This window comes from Polypterus senegalus, chromosome 12, assembly GCF_016835505.1.
Source record: "Polypterus senegalus isolate Bchr_013 chromosome 12, ASM1683550v1, whole genome shotgun sequence".
Classification (NCBI taxonomy): Eukaryota; Metazoa; Chordata; class Cladistia; order Polypteriformes; family Polypteridae; genus Polypterus; species Polypterus senegalus.
Window position 1 is genome coordinate 154,215,155 of NC_053165.1, and position 21,171 is coordinate 154,236,325.

Below are 21,171 nucleotides of genomic sequence, written 5' to 3' on the forward strand. Positions count from 1 at the left end.
AAAAATGGCAAAGACACCCATTTAAAATGAAATCTACAACCTCAATCAAGTGTGCAGAAAGTGAGCGGTTCTCAATACTTTCTGAATACACTGTATATTGTGGATGCAGGGGAAGACTATTTTACGAAAGGACATAATTAATATGTAGACAATATAATAAGTGCAAGAATTGGAACATGAATGTCAGGAATTCTGCAGCTCCAAACAGGCACACGCTGTTTGGATTCTTTGACACAACGCGTTATGCGAAGTTTTAAACATTTAAGATGAGAGCATATCTCACACTTTTTAAATCTATCATTTATTTAATGCTTAGGGTTCATATTTCTTTCTGTTTTTGCATTGTTATTTTGTAATGTTAAAAAACATTGTTGCATGAAAATTCCACTCTTAGCAAAGGGAAGCTGGATGGGGCCGCCTTGCCGCTTCACCTCCCAAGCCGACAATCCCGAAGGGGGGCAACCTTGAGGGGATGGGCCGGCCTCTTGTCCATGGCGCCGATCTTGGTTATGTATATTTTCCACACTGCTAAATATACGCACCACGCATCTTACGGAAGTTTTAAAAATGTTAACGCGAACATGACATTAGTTTGCTGTGTCAATTTTTCCTAACGCTTTGACCTAATCCCAGCATTGGTGGACATCGGAGTCCTGAACATATCAGAAGATCCCCCAGATATCTCTAGTGGGTGCGAAGCCCCCAGGACAGTGATCCACCAACACTTGGTGTTCCTAAAGACGCCTACAAATGACATGGCATAACAATGAAGCCTCTTTAATAAGATGCTTCATTTTACATTGAGTGGCAGATATTCTCAATATGACGGGGATGAACGGCAGCATCACTCACACACTGACTTACTTGAAGTGAAAAAGGAGACGATGCACAATATCGCAGCCATCCAGACCACGAACATTGCCTTCATTTTTAAAAAGAGTCATAGTCCCCAATCTCCTGTAACGAAGAGACGACTTACACACAGAGAGCTGGGACTTACAGACTGTGCGATGCTCGGGTGCTCAGCTTAACTGGCAAGAATCCACTCGCGGCTCTGGACGTTACAATCACATGGCTTTACCATATATGGTGTTTTGTCCGTATGTGGCATGAATGCCCCGCCCATCTCGCGCAATCCCGTAGTGGAGACTGTGGTTCGACCCCATCAGAATATTCACGCGGAGAATTTGAAAGAGCGACGGGTGAACGAGAGAATTAGCGGGAAGTAGGTGAACGTTCATGTTTGGGTATTGTGACGCGTGACTCGCTACCTTGCATCCAAAAGACGAGCTTGACTCTAAGGATTTCAGGAAAATCAGCTTTATTCCATTTTAAACAGGAACAGCAAAGTTACAGTATTTATTGCAGCGAGAGTTGCATCAAATGAAAACGATGCAAACGAAGAGCAAGTACAGTACGGTTGTTCATCTTATACTCATCAGTTCTAATTCAAAAGACTGTATTGTGTTACATAGTGAGCATAACCCACCTAGTTTGCGAAGCCCCTTTTTATTATGGGATTTACCACTCTGCTACACACAGACACCGCAAACGGCCAGGGCCGGGGCCAGGTCAGTGGGCAAGTTAGAGCGCTCCCCGCATCACCCATCGGGCGACAGACTGTTACCTACGGTTGCCCCGGCGACGGACAAACAGCCCTCGACAGACACGTCAATAGCTTTCACAGAGTTTTCCCATTGGAGAAGGTCTCAAAAGAGTTAAAAAAAAAATCACAATTGTTGTTAGGATATAGCGGGTTGGATAATGAATGAATGGATGGATGGAATTACGCCTGTGCTATCCAAATTACGCTTGTGCTTCTCAAAATTACGAGTACAATTTTCAAGTGTGAACAAACTGTCACGCTCCTCTAGGGTGCGGCGTGCAGAGCTCAGGAAGGCGCGCACATAAGTGGGCGGAGTTAGGATTTCAGATCTGCCCATGTAACTTTGTCATCATTTGCATAGTTAGATGTGGGTGGATTGAAGTTTGTCGCCCCACCCCCTAACATTAGCTGCCTAAAGATGCAGAAGTTTAAATTATTTCTACTTGAATGAGTTGGATTTTCCAGCTCCTAGTTGGTTGTTTTCTTACAATTGAATGAGTCATTTAAAAAGCAGGAAGAAAGTAAAATGAAATGAAAAAAAAAAATATTCCTACTCATGTATTTCACCATTTATTTAATTTTTTTGTTCTATGCCACTAACTGCTCCACCACTTTACTCAAACGCAAAACAGCCAACTGAAGCGTGAGATTACATCAGATTCAAGTCTTGTGCTTCTTCTTCTTCTTTTTCTTCTTAGCAGATGTCACCTTCCCCAAATGCAACTGTGGTTTGGTGGTTTTGGAGGTGGCCGCCAATGGCTGTAAGTGGATGTCTTGTGTGCAGGGTGAACCTCTGCCTGCTTTCACTGCTAACAGATGTTTGGTTGTCTATTAAGGTCCTGGGTTTAGGACTGGACCACCGCCATAGCGGAATGCAGTGACCAAAATGTGATGCATCCAGTCGGGGATCTGTGTGAGGTTCACTGTGAAGCCCACGTGTAGCAGCTGAATTATTAACATACAGTATGGATGGATGGATAATCTGTACCTGCGTTTGTCATTCAGGGTGAACGTTTAGCTGCCTCCTCAGGTATGATTTCCATTTTCTTGAACCTTGACCCCTGATATATCTTTGAGCTATCCAGTGACGAAGTCACTTGTGACATACACGAGATGGCCAAAAATATGGGGGATGTGGATGCCCCTCCAAATGACTGAGCTCAGGTGGTTTCACTGTTGACAGGTGCATGAAATCAGCACATAGCCTTGCAATCTCCATTGGCAGTAGAAGAGGTCCTAACTGAAGAGCTCCAGGACTTTAAACGTGGCACTGTCGGAGGCTGCCATCTTTGGCACAAGTCAGGATGTGAAACGTCTGCTCTGCCAAATCAGCCCCAGTCAGCTGTAATTGCTGTTATTGTGAAGTGGGAACATCGGGGAGTGACAACAACTCAGTGACAAAGTGGTAGACCACCCAAACTCACAAAATGGAGCCACCGAATGCTGAAGCATGTAAAAAATCTCCTGTCATCAGTGGCATTGTTAGCTACAGAGTTCCAAACTGTCTTGGGAAGCAACATCAGCACAAGGACTGTGCATCAGGAGCTTCATGAAATGGCCAAGCAGATGTTCAAAACCTAAGATCACTGGGTGCAATGCCAAGTGTTGGCTGGTGGGTTTAAAGCATGCCACCATTGGACTCTGGAGCAGCAAGGACGTGTTCTCTGCAGTGATGAATCAAACTTCACTATCTGGGAGTCTCGTGGAGGAATCTGAGTTAGGTGGACCCTAAGAGAACGGTACCTTCTGGACGGCAAAGTTGGGGGAGGGATTAATGGCAGGGTTTGGGCTCGGCCCCTTGATTCCATTGAAGGGTCCTGTTAATGCTGCAGCAGGCCAAGACATTTTAGACAACTGTGAACTTCCAACTTTTTTGTTCCAGCCTGCATATTCCTCTCAATGCAGATCCAGGTCCGCAAAGACCTGGAGGAACTCAAGTGTACTGCACAGAGCCCCTGACCTCAACCCTACTGGACACCCTTTGGGATGAAATGAAGCGCCAATTGTGAGGCCAGCTCTTCTCGTCCAACATCAGTGCCTAAGCTCACAATTCCTCTTTTTGCTGCATGGGGACAAATTCAAAACATTTTGGGGAAAGCCTTCCCAGAAGTGATTCAGCTCCATGTGGCATTGTGGGTCGGCCCATTGCTCCCTTTTCACTTTTGGGAGCCTCTAAAACGCGACACCGTCAGCACCGTAACAGATGAAGACAAAATGCTCCTGTAGCAAAGGAGAAGGTGCAGAGCGGTTTTATTAAACAGCAACTGAAAGTTAAAATGTTCCAAACGTGCAGTGCTCAAAAGGTAATAAATAATCCTTAAAAAAAAAGAAGAAAAAAGTGTTTGTATGGAGGTTAAAATCAATAAAATCGAAAAAAATCAGTTGAAAACCAGCTTAAAACAAAGCAGTGCTGGTAACTCTAAAATCTGCAAACCCTCGTGCCTTCATTTAAAGCTGACGCCTCTCCGGATTTTCCTCTTCGGACCTCGCAGCCCGGAGAGACCAGCAGATGCAGACACCCATCTCATCCGGCCCGTGTCCCCTCCGTGGGTAACCACCGAGCCCTAGCCACCCGAACCGCTGCCAGTGCAGGCGCTCTGTACTCCCACCGCGGCTCCTCCCGGCGGGAGCACCTCCAGAGCACAATGGACGCTCCTGCTCCCAAAGACACTCAACAGGCAGGGCCGGATTAAGGTGGGTGCTATTGACGCTGCAGCATTAGGCTCATTCCTGAAATAGGCCCAGATGAAAACAGACGAGAATTTTCCGGAAGCTGAACAGTTTTCCTTTGCTATATTAACCTCAAAATAATTCTTAGAATGAAATTTGGTGTCCGACTTTCGGATGCCTAGACACAGCGTTACTTATTATACAGTTACTATTGTTCTTTGCGCTGTGACGTAACTATAACGTCGTCGTGTTTATTGTTAACCGAAGATTTCAAGTCAGTGCTATCAATTTTACGTTAAACAGTTTACTTAGTAATTTAGCTGCGTTTTCTTTGCAATATCTTGGGGATTCTTGCCACTTTATTATTGTTCGGTAAGTGCCACGCAGTAAATGTTTCACCTTGAAAGTTAGTTGTACAGTAAAAATCGATGGCTATTTAAATGGTTATCTGTAAAGGTAAAACTAAAAGATGGCCCGCGGGCCCGGCATGGATGTTTAGAATTTTTAAAATCCTCGTCAGGATTCTGGTCTGTTATGAAATTTAAATCGTGGACAAATTTTTATCTTCAAGAGCCTGAACTGAGTCACTTTGACCCAATGTCGCTGCAAATTCATTTTTTCTTACTCTGTTTCGTAAGAGAATTACGCAATTTTGTGTATTTCACTGTTAGGTTTTCTGCATTAAGAGCACGTTTCTGACCATTGCTATTGAATGTTGATGTTACATAGTTTGATGTTAATCTCGAGTTGTTACGATAATACGCCGTTATTATTATTCATGTTCAATAAAGGCTGGCTGTTTGCATCGCAAGCAATTAAGGCTCTTTGGTCGGTCTGAGTGCGCGTGTACGGTGAGTGTCGAGTGCACATGCGCCAATGCCGAGAAAAATAGGCCTTTTTTACGCTGCAGCATCAGGCCCAATTTCGTCTTAATCCGGCCCTGTTAACAGGAGTGACCCACAGCCCCCCTCATGAGTGATGGCCACTCGCTCCTCCTTGAGGCTCTACTCCCGTCCGCCGCTTCCAGTCTGCTCACCAGTTAGCTTGTCTGGTTGGTGTTTGTTTGTTTCTGTTTCTCTCTCTCTCCCTTTCTCTCTCCTTCCTTCCTTCCTTTCTTCGCCCGTGTTTTAACCTGCGCTCTCTTTTTCATTCTTCTTTCCTTTACTTGTTCCCTCCATTCATTATTGTTATTATTATTATTATTATTATTATTTTTTCGCTCCCCGTTATAGGCTGAGAAGCGGCTGCAGGTGCGATCGCCCATTTGCCGCCCCGTGCTGATAATAAGCCAATCAAACTGTCCGCAAGTGCTTGCAAGGCAATGCACGGACGGCTGCCCGCCTTGCACCAACCCAGAGACTGGGCGTCATTGGCAGACCGTTTGCCCCTGCTCCTACTCCCCAGCGCCAGTGCGTTCATTAATAATTTATTTAAACGGCCTCTCTTTCTCAGCCGCTGATCCGCTATACCACATTCCATATTATCGTCTATTGTTTTTGAATGAGAAGTTTTCCAACAAGGTGTGTCAGTGAGCTGTCCACTGACTTTTGGCCATATAGTGTGCATCACTGGGTTTCATGGCAGGAGCCTGGCAGTACTGAGGGCAGGGAAGGAAACAACCCTGGGCAGGGTGCCAGTCCATCACTCACATGGCCTGTTTAGAGAAGAACCTGTAGATGGAAAACCAACACAGAGAAGAAGCAGATGTGGGATTTAAACCCAGAATGGCAGATCCATGAAACATCAGTGCACTGCACCCTCTGTGTAGCTCAGGTAACTGTGTGGCACATGACAGCTGGTGGGCCCTAAAACTAAATACTACCCCTTAGTCTTCTCCAGTACCACTGGGTCACATCCACTATGGTGGGTGTTAAATATGGCTGTGTGGTGGGTGGCCTTACTCATCACAACCAGAACTGGTTCTTTGTGGCTTTCGTATTTCCTCTGGGCAGATGGCATAACGGTTTCTGTGGCGTGCCGTCTCTCCTTCTGCAGTTTACACATGAGTAGATGCCGCCGCTGATTGTATGGCAGCTGTTGTTTTCTGCTCATGTTGATGTTCCTGGTGTCTTTCTGGTGGGTTTCGCCTTCATGTAAATGTGAGAGTGACTTTGCTGTCTTGTCACTGGGTCTTTTGTGGTGCCAATGTGTGTATTTGGTGGTTCTTAACTGGCACCATGAGAGCCATGAACTGGCATCCTGGCCAAGCTTGGTGTTATTTTATAACCAGGGTCCAACCTTTAGAATGAAGCGTGTTTACTTCTTATTTAATTGTTTGGTGACAGTACAGTAGCTAATGGATACAGTTTTGTTCTTTTTGTCATGTTGATCTGCGCACTGGCAGATAAACTTTAGAAGCACGACTGGAAGAGGTGTGCAGGAAAACAAAGGAGTACAAGAGCAAAAGGAAACCGAAGCTGAAGATTCAAGGCCACGAGACCAAGCAGGAGGTCAAAGCTGAAGGTAACGCAGTGTCTCACAAGGCTTTAGTGACCGACCGAGAGGTTTGGTATCCGCAGATTGGGTAAGGAAATGGCATCCCAGCTGTCTGATTAAGCACAGGTCACGACCTCAGAGGCCACACCCCTTAGACACACTTGGCAGTGGACCTAACAACAGGATTAAAATGTGAGGTTTAAATACACAATTACAGGTCTGAAAATTAAAAGTCCGCCTTATGAGAAGGACTTAGGAGTCGTAGTGGACTCGACAGTATCAATGGCCAGACAGAGTGCAGAAGCCATTAAGAAGGCTAACAGAATGTCAGGTTATATAGCGCCTTGATGTGTGGACTACAAGACACAGGTGATTCTGTTCAACCTTAATAACACACTGGTGAGGCCTCATCTGGAGTAGTGAGTGTGTAGTTTGGGTCTCCAGGCTCCAAAAAGGACATAAGAACACAAGAGAAGGTCCAGAGAAGAGTAACAAGGCTGACTCAGGGCTACAGGGGATGAGTGATGAGGTATAAAGATTAAAAGAGCTGAGCCTTTACAGGAGATGAAGAGGAGACCTGACTGAAGTGTTTAAAACGATGAAGGGAATCAGTGCAGTGGATCGAGAAGGTGACTTTAAAATGAGTTCATCAAGAACACGGGGACACAGTTGGAAACTTGTGAAGGGGAAATTTCACACAAACATTAGGAAGGCTTTCATTACACAGAGAACCACAAACACGTGAAATAAGAGAGTAGTGTGGTAGGCAGGAGGACTTCAGGGACCCTCAAAACTCACAAGTCTTCATGTTATGTAGGTGCTGACCCACTGACTACTCTGTGGGCAAACATCAAGGATCTGAACTATAAGAAGTCAAAGTAGTGATCTGAAAAAAGGAGTGATGTGTGCCCACCACAGCTGGATGAGCGCTTGATGTGTTGCTGAATTCACACATGTAGGTAGCACACACAAGTGCTCCTACATGTTAAAAAAGAGCCTTGTTCACCTTATGTAAAGCCTAAGGGGGTCAGGCCTCCAAATGCTGCAACTGTGGGACCGTCTCCCTGGACTTAGGAGCTAAAACTGAGGTGTTGATTAAACTGCTGCTGGTCGGCTCTCTACAGACATTAAAGCAGTCCCAGTCTCAGTGAGGCACTATATAATAGATAGACAGATAGATGTGAAAGGCACTATATAATAGATAGATAGATAGATAGATGTGAAAGGCACTATATGATAGATAGATAGATGTGAAAGGCACTATATAATACATAAATAGATATGAAAGGCACTATATAATAGATAGATAGATAGATAGATGTGAAAGGCATTATATAATAGATAGATAGATGTGAAAGGCACTATATAATACATAGATAGATATGAAAGGCACTATATAACTATTTCCATCCATCCATCCATTATCCAACCCGCTATATCCTAACTACAGGGTCACGGGGGTCTTCTGGAGCCAATCCCAGCCAACACAGGGTGCAAGGCAGGAAACAAACCCCAGGCAGGGCGCCAGCCCACCGCTGAGTACTATTTCCAGCAATAACAAAAAAGTTTTAAGATGGGATCAGAAGAAGAGACATAGTTAAGAAACCAAAAAAATCTCAATACCAGAAGGACAGCCATGCAGTACCAAAAACCAAAATGCAAGACAAAATCAAATTACAGATAAATGGAAACCATCAATATCTGTCCATTAATCAATTGATGAACTATGGAGAGTTGAAAATGGTGGAGATCAAAATTGTGAAATACTGTAGAAAGTGAAGAACAAACTCACCATCCTGGGAGACCTCAGCCAACTGGCTGCCTACCTGCTTCTGAGTTTTTGTGCCTGATGAGAGAATCCTTCCACCCTGTGATTCCGATGCTCCTGTATCCAAGATGACTTTTCCATACGCAGGAGAGCAGCCTGGCAGTAGAGCAATTGCATCAAGTGCCACATCCGGATACCGAGAAGAGAAACAGAATAGAGGAGGGTTAGTTATGGTTTATAAATATTGTGATATATATATATATATATGACTAACAGAGATGTAAGCCCAGCTAGTCAGCAGCTCTAGTCAGGGTATGCCAAACCAAAGTCGTGAGTCTTCAGCCTGATTTGAAAGCTGAGACTGAAGGGGCATCTCTTATATTAGTAGGCAGATCATTCCACAGCTTCATGGTGCTGTAAGTAAAAACTCAACTCCCCCCCATTGTTATTTAATGAATCCTTGGAATCTTGAGCAGGCTGGCATCTTGAGATATGAATGTGTGCTTTGGATAAGCTCAGATAAATAAGCAGGGCCTCAGCCATTTAAGGCTTTATAAGTTAAAAGGAGGATTTTGAAATCAGCCCTAAATTTCCCTGGAAGCCCGTGTAAGGACTTGAGGACGGGGGTTATGTGTTCATATTTTCTGGTTCTTGCAGCAGCATTTGGAATTGACTTGAGTGCTGCGTAAAGAACAATTTGACCAGCCAGTGAATAATCAATCCTACTAGAAGTAAATGCATGAATTAATTGCCTTAATCTTCCAACATTTTTAACATGGACAAACATATTTTGGACAGTTTTGTGCTTTATATGACATGCTAGTGTTAAACAAAACCTCTGATTTGTGTGGGTGATTCAGTAAAACTAAAGGGGATTTCACACGAGTGTTTAAAGAGTATGCCCGTATGTAGGCATGGCACACAAGATACCAGCAGTGATGACTGCCCATGCCAGATCTACTCATGCAGTCCTTGGTGCCTCTCCTGTTACTTTTCTGCCACTCTCCATTCAAATTCCTAAAGACAAGGCTGCTCAAAGGTCCCTTCCTAAAATTTCACCTCTCGGTATCTCACACGCCACCCCAGACCGGGCACCAGGAGTTCACATTAGCAGCACACTCTTCACGAGACAAACTGCACTGCTGTGAGTTGCTGTCTGGTGGGACTAGAAACAGGCCTGCCATGCCACTTCTGTCTTCCTGGTTCCTTCCTGCATACCCTCTGGCACCGTCTCTCCCCTTGTGTTACCCTTTTGGACAACCCTCTGAAATTCCCGGCCCTCTTTCCTCTCATGTCTGACTCTTGTTCCCTTCACACCTCAGCTTTCATCGGCACTGACTTGTTTGTCTCACTCCACATGCTGCTACAGTGCGCCAAGTGTTGGAAATGAAGCCAAATTACTGGCAGTAATCGAAACAATAGCATTCAATTGAAGAGCAGGGGGAGTTGGTGGTGGGAGGAATTCCCCTCAAGTGTTGTCATACAATAATATTTGACTGAAGGGATTCCCCTGTGACGATAAAAGTGGTTGCCACACACTGCTGGTCTAAGGACAGGTGACAGTACTCTAGGTAGGTCCTCCGTCAAACATCGAACATTTGATTGAAGAAGGTGTGTGTGTGGGGCGGTGGCATCATTCATGAAACCTCAAGCATCACAATACAATGACCTTTGATCAAAGGGGGGTTAAGGGGGGGCTGTAAAGCTTCCAGTGCTATAAGTACTTGGTAAGAAAAAGTGCTGTTACTGTTAAGTGTGTCTCCAGTGAAACTCTGAGTGCTGATTTACAATTGAGATTGAAGGCATAGGGGGGTTAAGGGGGGGGTAAGGGAGGGGTCCGCGATGCTTCCAGCACTATGGGGTACTGGTTAAGAAAAGGTCCCATTACTCTGTAGAAGTCCCCTGTGAAACTTCACACGCTTTGATTCAATAACACAAAAACATTCAATAGAATTTGATCCCCATGAAGCCTCAAGTGCCACAATACAATTCAACTGAGGAGTATGAAGGTAAGGGGGCGGGGGGGTCCGGGAAGCTTCCAGTGCCATGGCTACTTGCTAAGAAAAGGTGTCGCTGCTCCTCATGAACCTCCGAGTGCCAGGTTTCAATAACACAATAATATTCAATCGAACAGTTATAGGGGGGTCCCCCTTGAAAACCCGAGTGTCGCAATACAATTACAGTTGATCGAGGAGTTGATGTTAATGGTGGGGTCCATGAAGCTTCCAGCACCACAGGGTACTTGCTAACTTGCTAAGAAAAACTGTTGTTACTTTACATAAGTTCCCCGTGAAACTCTGAGCACTGAGATACAATTATACAGTAATATTAAATCAAAGAGGGGGGATCCCACTAAAACCTCGAGCGTCACAATACAATAATATTTGTTCAAATGGGGGGTAAATGGAGGGGCTGTAAAGTTTCCAATGCTATAAGTACATGCTAAGTAAAAGTGCCACTACTCTAGGTGTGCCCCCAATTAAACTTTGAGTGCTGAAATCGAGGAATGAGGGGGTCCGTGATGCTTCCAGCACTATGGGGTACTTGCTAAGGAAAGGTGTCGTTACTCTACATAAGTCCCCCCTGAAACTTCAAGCACTGGGGTACAACAATACAATAACATTCAATCAAAGAGCTGGGGGTCCCCTTTGAAACCTTAAGTGTCACAATAGAATTACATTCGATCAAGGCGTACGAGGGGTGGGGGGGTTTGGGTGGTCCATGAAGCTTCCAGTGCCATGGCTACTTGCTAAGAAAAGGTGTCACTGCTCTTGGTAAGCCCCCCATGAACATCCGAGTGCCAGTATGCAATAAGACAATTACATTTGATTGAAGAGCAGGGTGGTCCCCCATGAAACCTCAAGTGCTGCAATACAATTAGAGTTGATTGAGGAGTGGAGGTTAATGTTGGGGGGTCCATGAAACTTCTAGCACTAGGGCTGCTCGTTAAGGAAAGTCCCCTGTAAAACGATTGTACAGTAATATTTAATCAAAGACTGGGGGTCTGCCGTGAAACCTTGGACACCGCAATGCGATAACATTTGATCCGGGGAGGGGGATTAAGGGGGGGTGTCTGTAAAGCTTCCAGTGCTATAAGTACTTGCTAAGAAAAAATACTGTGACTCTAAATGTGCCCCCAGTTAAACTTTGGGCACTGAGATCGAGGAGTGGGGTATGGGGGTAAGGGCGGGGGTCCGTGATGCTTCCAGCACTATGGAGTAGCTATGTAAAGCTTCCAATGCTATAAGCACATGCTAAGTAAAAGTGCCGCTACTCTAGGTGTGCCCCCAATTAAACTTTGAGTGCTGAAAATCGAGGAATGAGGGGGTAAGGGAGGGGGTCCATGATGCTTCTAGTACTATGGGGTACTTGCTAAGAAAAAGTGCTGTTACTCTACATAAGTCCCCCATGAAACTGTAAGCACTGGGACTCAATAATACAATAATATTCAACGAAAAAGCGGGGGTCCTCCGTGAAGCCTCAACTGCTGTAACACAATTACATTCGGCGTTGGGATCCATGAATCTTTCAGGGCCGTAGGTACTTGCTAAGAAAAGGTGTCACTAAGCCCCCCATGAACTTCTGAGTTCCGGGAGGAGATAATAATACAATAGTATTCAATCAAAGAGCAGAGGAGTCCCCCATGAAACCTCAAGTGCCGTTATACAATTCGATTGACGAGTGGATGTTAACAGTGCGGTTCGTGTTGTTTCCAGCACCATGGGGTACTTGCTAATGTAAAGTGCCGTTACTCTAATAAGCCTGACTTAGCCAGACGAGAATTCGGTGCCTTTAACAGGGCAGCGTGCGCTTTTCCGCAGTGACCAGCAGATGGCGATATTGCTCTGAGAATGAACAGTAAAGGCCGGCTGTTCTCTGCGAAACACAGACGACTTTCTCCTTGGTTGTTGTTTACGGATGAAGACAGCGCCGGACTAAAAATACAAAAAGTAATAAAATTAAGACCCACAGAGCACAAGAGTTGTCCGAAACGCAAAGCCAGTCCAAGGCAAACGAGTCCAAAGGGTCGCCGAAAAACAGAGCAAGGGTTCAAAAATCGAGAAACTTCACAAAAGCCCAGCATGATCAGAGAGAAACTCAGCAAGGCCCCTGCATCCACAATGAACCACAAAGGACTGTGGCTGGTGAGTCAGTTGGCCCTGTCTCCTGGGGAACCACCCACAAAACACATACTATCTAAAGAAATGGAATAATCAGTAATATTACCATAAATATTTATTGTAAAGAATTCAAAAAGAGGTACAAAGAGCAATGCAGGTAAACAAGACAGAAAAGGGTTTTGTCCAAATGGCAAACAATCCAAAGACAGAATGCAGTTGTTGTGTTTCAGTCAGTGCGCCTCCCCTGGCTGGGGTTCAAACGTCACTTTTATGCTTATTTTGTTCTTTGTTTAAAATTTTTTTTTTTTTTAACTACACCCCCTTCCCTTTTTATTATTGTGGACATTGTGGACTGTAGGGGGCGCTCCAGCTCCCCAAACCTGACACAGACAGACTCAGACACCAGTATAAAATGAGTTTTTATTGTGGGAAAATGCTTCCTCTGTAAGTGTTTCCCACCACAGCCCCAAGTACAAGCAGCCAGCACACACAAACTCTTCATCTCTTTTTCTTGGTCACTTCTCTTCCTCCCGACTTTGGCTCCTGGATTGAAGGCAGCGGGTTTTATTTCCGCTGCACCCGGGAGTAACTCTGGTGGCCCGTTAGCGTCATCTCCAAGCACTTTCAGGTGAAATGGGGCTCACTAGTCCTTGCCGCACCCCCTGGTTGCACTCACGGGACCCAACAGGGCTGAGCTGCAGAACTTCATCTCCCCGTGAAGCCCTGTGGGAATCTGTGGCACTGTTGCAATTCGGCTGGGGGGCTGCCATCTAGCAATCCAGGGGAGATAATGCCCTGTACATGCTCTCTGCCCAAGTCCTTCCAGTCCCATAGGTGTCCCACCCATTGAGAGGTCCGACTAGTGGTAGTTCCTTCTCGTAAATGACTCCTCCTTCCGGGTGTCCGGTGGCTTTGTGCCCATGGGACCTGAAGGGGTGGGGCTAGGTGCCCACACTGGGCGGATTCTCTGTGCTGCTGGGGAGAGAGAGAGAAAAGAAAGAGTTTGCGGCAGTGCCCCCTTGTGTTCTGGTGGGATACCTTGACCGAGTCTGTGAGGAGATCCAGAGACGTGCACACGTTTGACAAATTTTATATGCAAAATCTTCCTTATTATCGGTTCATTTGTGCCCCTGTTTTATGTGTCTCTGTGTGTGAGTGTGTGAGGTGGGTCGAGGTTCCTGGGCTCCCCAAAATAAACAAAGCAAATCACCGCTTTAGACTGCTGTGAATCTGAGCGTCTGGTGACCACTTCACTTTCTTCAAACTAATAAGCAAAGTCTTGTGGTTTTTTTTTTTTGTAGCCAGGGTTTCTGACAGTTTCTCCTCTCCCACTGGCATCGCAACAAATGACACTGGCAGCCAATGCTGGCCGAAAAAAAGAAGAAAATCCCTGCAGCCAACCATCTACTGAGTCGCCGGGCTACCCTAACAATAGGCAGCCCAGTTACAGCAGCCTCTGCAGACATCAGCTTAGCGTGCAAAGAAATGAAAGACAGAAGGAAGCCGTGAAGCAACAGCGTGAGTCATGAGAAAGTTAAGGCCTGTGATTCACTGAAGGGCTGCAGTGGCATCCATAGTGGACATTCAGCTGAGGTCCTCCTCAAAGTCCACTCAGTCCACTTCAGAGCTCACAGCACGGGATGCGAGGCGGGTAACAGGCCTGGACGGGATGCCAGTCCATCGCAGGGCCATTCAGCCCAACAAGCTCGTCCATCCGATTCAAATCAATTGTCTGGAAAAACATCAAGTGGAGTTTTGAGGGTCCCTAAAGTCCTCCATTCAGTCCAACAAAGCTCACATCTATCTGTGTATTATATAGTGCCTTTCACATCTATATGTCAATCTATCGATTATATCTATCTATCTATATATTATATAGTGCCTTTCACATCTATCTGTCTATCTATCATATAGTGCCTTTCATATCTATCTATCTATCTATCTATCATATAGTGCCTTTCACATCTTATCTATTATATATCACATCTATCTATCTATCTATCTATCTATTATATAGTGCCTCACTGAGACTGGGACTGCTTTAATGTCTGTAGAGAGCCGACCAGCAGCAGTTTAATCAACACCTCAGTTTTAGCTCCTATGTCCAGGGAGACGGTCCCACAGTTGCAGCATTTGGAGGCCTGCCCCCCTTAGGCTTTACATAAGGTGAACAAGGCTCTTTTTTAACATGTAGGAGCACTTGTGTGTGCTACCTACATGTGTGAATTCAGCAACACATCAAGCGCTCATCCAGCTGTGGTGGGCACACATCACTCCTTTTTTCAGATCACTACTTTGACTTCTTATAGTTCAGATCCTTGATGTTTGCCCACAGAGTAGTCAGTGGATCAGCACCTACTGTACATAACATGAAGACTTGTGAGATCTTGTGCTCTTCCTTGCCTCGCCAGTCCTGTCCACCTAAATCCCCCAAAATAACATCAAGTGGAGTTTTGAGGGTCCCTGAGGTCCTCCTGCCTACCACACTACTTGGTCTCTTATTCCATGTGCCTGTGCTTCTCTGGGTGAAGAAAAACTTCCTAATGTTTGTGTGAAATTTACCATATCAAGTGTCCAGCTGTGCCCCCGTGTTCTTGTTGAATTTAAAGTCACCGTCTCGCTCCACTGTGCTAATTTCCTTCATCATTTTAAACACTTCAGTCAGGTCTCCTCTTTATCTCCTGTAAAGGCTCAGCTCTTTTCATCTCATCACTCATCCCCTGTAGCCCTAAATCAGCCTCGTCGCTCTTCTCTGGACCTTCACTTGTGCTGTTATGTCCTTTTTGTAGCCTGGAGACCCAAACTGCACCCAGTACTCCAGATGAGGCCTCACCAGTGTGTTATAAAGCTTCAGCAGAACTAAACTTAATAAAAGCCATGACCAGTATGCCATATCAGCACCTTTATCCACTCCCACGGGCACCTTGGGCTGTATAGCCTGCTGTTTAACTCTCACCAGGAGAAAGCCAGAAGAGAAGACGGGTGGGCAGCCACCTGCAGCGATTGTGGGGCTCAGTTAAAGCTCTGATGGGACTGGAGGTGGCACTGGCAGCCAGTTCTCCTAACATGTCACCCACATGGGGCACTGTGCCTCTTGTTCAAATTAGGGCTTCAGTGTCAGACACTCCAGAACTAATAATCCATCCATCCATTTTCCAACCTGTTGAATCCGAACACAGGGGCACGGGGGTCTGCTGGAGCCAATCCCAGCCAACACAGGACACAAGGCAGGAACCAATCCCGGGCAGGGTGCCAACCCACCGCAGTAGAACTAATAATAATAATTCTTTGTATTTATATAGCGCTTTTCTCACTACTCAAAGTGCTCAGCAATTGCAGGATAAGGTCCTTGCTCAACGGCCCAACAGAGCAGAGTCTCTTTTAGCATTTACGGGATTCGAACCGGCAACCTTCCGATCAGTGCAGATCCCTAGCCTCAGAGCCACCACTCTGCCTGGAAGAAAGCAAGAAAAATACACTACAGGGCTAGAGGGCAGCAAACAGGCCCATTGTCTTGTATGAGACGCCCTGCTACTTTATTTTGTGCCATTCATATCTGTTCATCCTTCCTCTATAGAGTGCATCTCACATAATCTGATCCTTTATATAGTGCCTTTCTCATCTATTCATTATTTGATATTTTTACAGCTGTCTATCTGTATAGTGCCTTTCATATCTACAGTGTCCTTTGTGTGGTGCTGTCACATCTACCTATCTATCTTTTCCTTATATAGTGGCTTTGGAATCGATGCACCCTTTATTTTGTGCCTTTCATATCTATCTACATATACTACCTTTATATAGCGTACCTCATTATTGACCTGTCCTTTGTATAGTATCTTTCATATCGATTTATCTTTATTATAGTGCCTTTCACTTCCATTCTTAATTTAGTACCTTTAAATCTATCTGTCTAGCTAGTGCTTCCTATCCTTTATATTCTGCTTTCACTTTTATCTATCTATCCTTTCTGTATATAGTGCCTTTGAAATTGATGTATCTTTTATTTGGTTCCTGTCATATCTATTTCTTCATCCTTTATATAGTTCTTTTCTCATCTATCTAGATATTCTTACTATATATAGCGCAACTCATCTCATATCCTTTATATAGGACCTTTTAACTTTATGTATTGCCTTTCATATTTCTCTCACTGTATATTGCCTTGCACATCTAAAAATCTTTTATACAGTGCCTTTCACATGTAGTGAAAGTTTATGTAGTGTCTTGTATATCTATCTATTATATAGTGCCTTTCCTATCTATCTATCTATCTATCTATCTATCTATCTATCTATCTATCTATCATATAGTACATTTTATCTATCTTTCTATCTATATAGTGCCTTTCATATTATCTATCTATCTATCATATAGTACATTTCATCTATCTAACTATCTATATAGTGCCTTTCTATATAGTGCCTTTCCTATCTATATATATCTATCTACATGTGCTTTTCACATCGATCTACCCTTTATATAGTGCCTTACAAGTCTATTTGCATAATGTTTCTCACAGTTTTCGCCCAGAGCTTCACCTTTTTGGCTTCCTTTCTTTTAATTGTAGTTAAATGTTTCCTAATTACGAGGCCGCAGGTAAGTCGGAGGGGGCGTGGCCTAATTGCCGGCCCCTCAGGCAGCTCAGTTCCCCGACTGACCGTTCGAGCGCCGCCTCTGGCCGTCCTCGTGTTTGTCGGCGCCCTCTCGGCTTCTGAATGCTTGGCATCTACTTTGCTTGTACTCGGCTTTACGATTCTGTTTTATTTGGAATTCCTTGTGGTGATTTAGCGCTAGACGTTCACGAAGGCACAGAGGATTGGGAGTTTAGCGTTTAGATTAGCGGGTTGGGTAATGATCACGTAGTGTTGGTTCTTTGGTTTCTTTATTGTTTCCTCTCTTCTTGTTTTGCATTTTCAGGTAAGTTAATAATTGAGTTTCGGATATTTGATTTTTGCTTTTAATAAACTTTCTACTTAATTCATTTACTCAGTCTATAAGTTTAATTATTGTGAGTTTGTGTTTTTCACGTTGCCCCATCTCTGCTAATGGATCGTGATGGTCGCTCCTTTGCTTTCATATTGCATTTCATGTCTGAGTGTAGACACACAGAATCCCCAAACCCCAACCACAAAAGGGGAAGGTGCGCCGACAGAAGGCAGACCCTGCGCCGACCATGACACTAATCCATGTAAACCTCAGCACTTTCACATCCCCCGCCTCCGCCCCGCGCGGAGCCCACGCTACCAGGTATGAGACACGCCAGCGCCCCCCGAGTGGGCGGCTTACACAAGTGGGATTTGAGTCGTCACGACGAACTGACAGAGAGCGAAACTCCGTCAATAGCGTGTGGGAGACGAGAAAAGGGAATTAGACCGTCTGTGATGTAGAAAGAAGTGCCGGAGTGGAAATGAGCAGCAATCGGACTGGCGCGCCATGGCGACGCACGAGCAAATAGAAAATAAACAGGCGACGCGTTTGAATGCAGAGAACGAGCCTGAAGGGACGGCATGTGTGTGTGTGTGTGTGTGTGTGTGAGAGAGAGTGAGTGAGTGTATGTGCACGTTCACACTACGCCAGGGATAAAACCCTGCTTTATGCCCAGCGCTGCTGCGATTGGCTCCAGCTACCCCACGTTCCTACCCCGGAGAAGCTGGTTAACAAGATGGTTGAATGGGTTCGATAATTTTGTTATTGGGCGAAAATAGTCCCCGATGTGTGTGGGAATGTATTCACGCAGTGATGGACTGGCACCCTATCAAGGGATTATGTCCTGCCAAATCACAAATGCAATGCATTTTATTACCACAAGTATTAGTAATGAGCCATCTGTTGGAATGACAAATGAAGCACACGTCTTAGTTATATACCATTTGGTATAGAATTCGTAAAAAGCAGTGTTCATTTTTGTGGTGTGCCATCTGTTAAAATGACAAATGCAATGCATACATCTCTGTTACAAACAATTTGATATGGAGCTTGTAAAAGCAGTGTTAATGTTTGCAATATTCCATCTATTGTAATTAAAAATACAATGCTTTTTATTATTACAAATGTTCCATCTATTGGAATGACAAATGCAGGGCCGTCATCTGTTAGAATGAGAAACGCTATGCATTTTATTACTACAAATGTCTGTGATGCACCATATGTTGGAATGACGAATGCAGCGCAAATGTCTCTGTTTTATGCAATTTGGTATGAGATTTGTAAAAAGCAGTGTTAATTTCTGTGATGCCTCATCTATTAGAATGACAAATGCAATGCTTTTTATTACTACAATTATTTGTGATGCACCATCTGTTGGAATGACAATTGCAATGCATTTTTTACTACCAATGTTTGTGATGTGCCATCTGTTGGAATGACAACTATACTGCATATGTCTCTGTTATATTTTATTTGGTATGGGATTTGTTAAAGCAGTGTTATTGCTTGTGATGCATCATCTGTTAGAATGACACATACAATGCATTGCATTATTAAAAACGTTTGTGATGAGGCATCTGTTGGAATGAAAAATGCAATGCTTTTTATTACTACAATTGTTTGTGATGCCCCATCTGTTGGAATGACAATTACACTGCATATGTCTCTGTTATATTCTATATGGTATGGGGTTCGTAAAAGCAGTGTTACTCTTTGTGGTGCACCATCTGTTAGAATAACAAATGCAATGCATTTTATTACTAAAAATGTTTGTGATGCACCATCTGTTGGAATGATAGGGACATATCAACAGGAAAGACACATAGATAATTGACTTGTTATTAAGGTGGATGTTGAATTGTGGTGTAAGTCATGCTGCACTCATTCATTTGTGATGGTGTTGTGGTGGTGTGTTTGACATGAAGATTCTCGTAGGCCCCTATCATAATTTTCTTCCATATGTGCGGACTGCTATAACATTCTCATCATCTGACAGAAAACACCCATAGAGATTTGATTGCATCAAAAAGGTAAGAACAGCTCCAGACTTCAGCTACAGGCTATGAACGGCTTACACTGAAATGGCAGCACCTCATGTGGCTTTAAGGTGAACAGGACAAGCCACACGAACGCGGACAGGACACACAGATGACACGCACTGCACGACTCAACCTGCACCCTGCACGTCCAGCTTTAAAGGTCGGGACCACATAAACCACATGTCAGATGAGATAGGTGAGGTCATTCTCTTTATGCCTCCCCTGTGCCCTGAGCGACACCTTGAGTGCCACAAGACACCTGTGAGCAAAACACAGCATAGCATAAGGTTTGGACTGTGAAGGACGGTGCCCACCAAAGGTCTCACTCTCTTAGGAGGCCGGGTAATCGCAGCCTCAGGTGTCAATGCACTGACGTGTGACGTGTGTCTGCCTTGGGTAGGCCGGTGCCTCGCCCTGGCGCTGCCTTTTTTTTTTGTGTGTTTCTTTTGTTTTGTAAGTTCTATTTATTTATTATTTTGAGTTCCTGTTACAAATCAAGCCGAGGGGGGCGGATCCACCAATTATTGCTAATCCTTCAGGTGTGCTGCCAGTTGTGCCAGTCCCCTGAGGGCTGATAAGTGTGTCACGTGTTGCACCCGTGTGGCTCACCTCTCAGCTCTCGCACTGCTGTCGTCTTCTGAATTTAGTTTGTTCTAGCAGTTTGGGGGTCCTTTGGGGCCGTTTCATTTTTGATTTGCTGCTGAGTGTATTACTTTGGATTTGGATTTCTGGGTGGTTATTGTTTGCCTGTTGGGATTCAGATTGTGAATTTCAATTTGATGTCTGGTAGCGGTCTCGGGACCACCCTGTGTGGAGTTGGCATGTTCCCCCCTTATCTGTGTGGGTTTCCTCTGGGTGGTCCGGTTTCCTCCCACAATCCAAAGACATGCATGCAGGGTGGACTTATGATACTAACTTGGTCTGAGTGTGTGTGTTCACCCTGCGATGGACTGGCGTCCCACCCTGGCCAGGGTTTATTTCTGCCTTGTACCCTATGCTAGCTGGGATAGGCTCCAGCTCGCTTTGAATTGTTTCATATTGTAAGTCTGCCTTAGTTATGTTCCAATCTTTTAAATTTGTATGCGACAGGTGACAGTTGGGGACAGTGTGACAGGCCGAGTGCCTACAGCTGGCATTGTCTCCTTGAAGTCACATCTGAGGATACACAAGCAAGGCTAAGGTGCACATGTGCACGTGTTTGTATTTTCAATCCAAAGTGTTCCCCCAAAAAGGGGCGGAGCTTCTTCAAATAAATAAGCCAATCAAATCCAGAGCTAGTTTTTAAAAAACAACAATAAACAAGTTCAAAATGCCAGTCTCCCACCACACAGACATCAGATTTCCACTGCTTCCAGTTCATTGAGTCTTCCTACCTTGTCTCTCCTGTTCCACTGGCAGTGCCCCCCATTCTCTGGCTCTTACGCCAGCTGCCTCCTTCGGCTGGGCCTCCATCTTCCAAATGTCCTCCTCTGCATCTCAGGAATCCTTAAGTCATTCCTCACTCTTGTCTTGTGCTCAGCGGGCAACGATCCACTCCTGCAGTGCCATCCAAGCAACTTTGGGTTTGTGAAAGGCGCTCAATAAATGTAACTTATTATTATT

General features: G+C 44.7%; 1 protein-coding gene across 4 annotated transcripts in view; it reads right to left on the minus strand.

Annotated features, from left to right (window-relative positions):
* s1pr2 (sphingosine-1-phosphate receptor 2) overlaps positions 1 to 21,171 on the minus strand; it is a 246,929-nt gene that overhangs the window by 31,721 nt on the left and 194,037 nt on the right. For all 4 annotated transcript variants that reach the window (XM_039770367.1, XM_039770372.1, XM_039770366.1 and 1 more), the window contains exon 3: positions 8,539 to 8,636. In XM_039770367.1, coding sequence (XP_039626301.1) covers positions 8,539 to 8,636 — 98 coding nt within the window. The remainder of the gene's footprint in view (positions 1 to 8,538; positions 8,637 to 21,171) is intronic.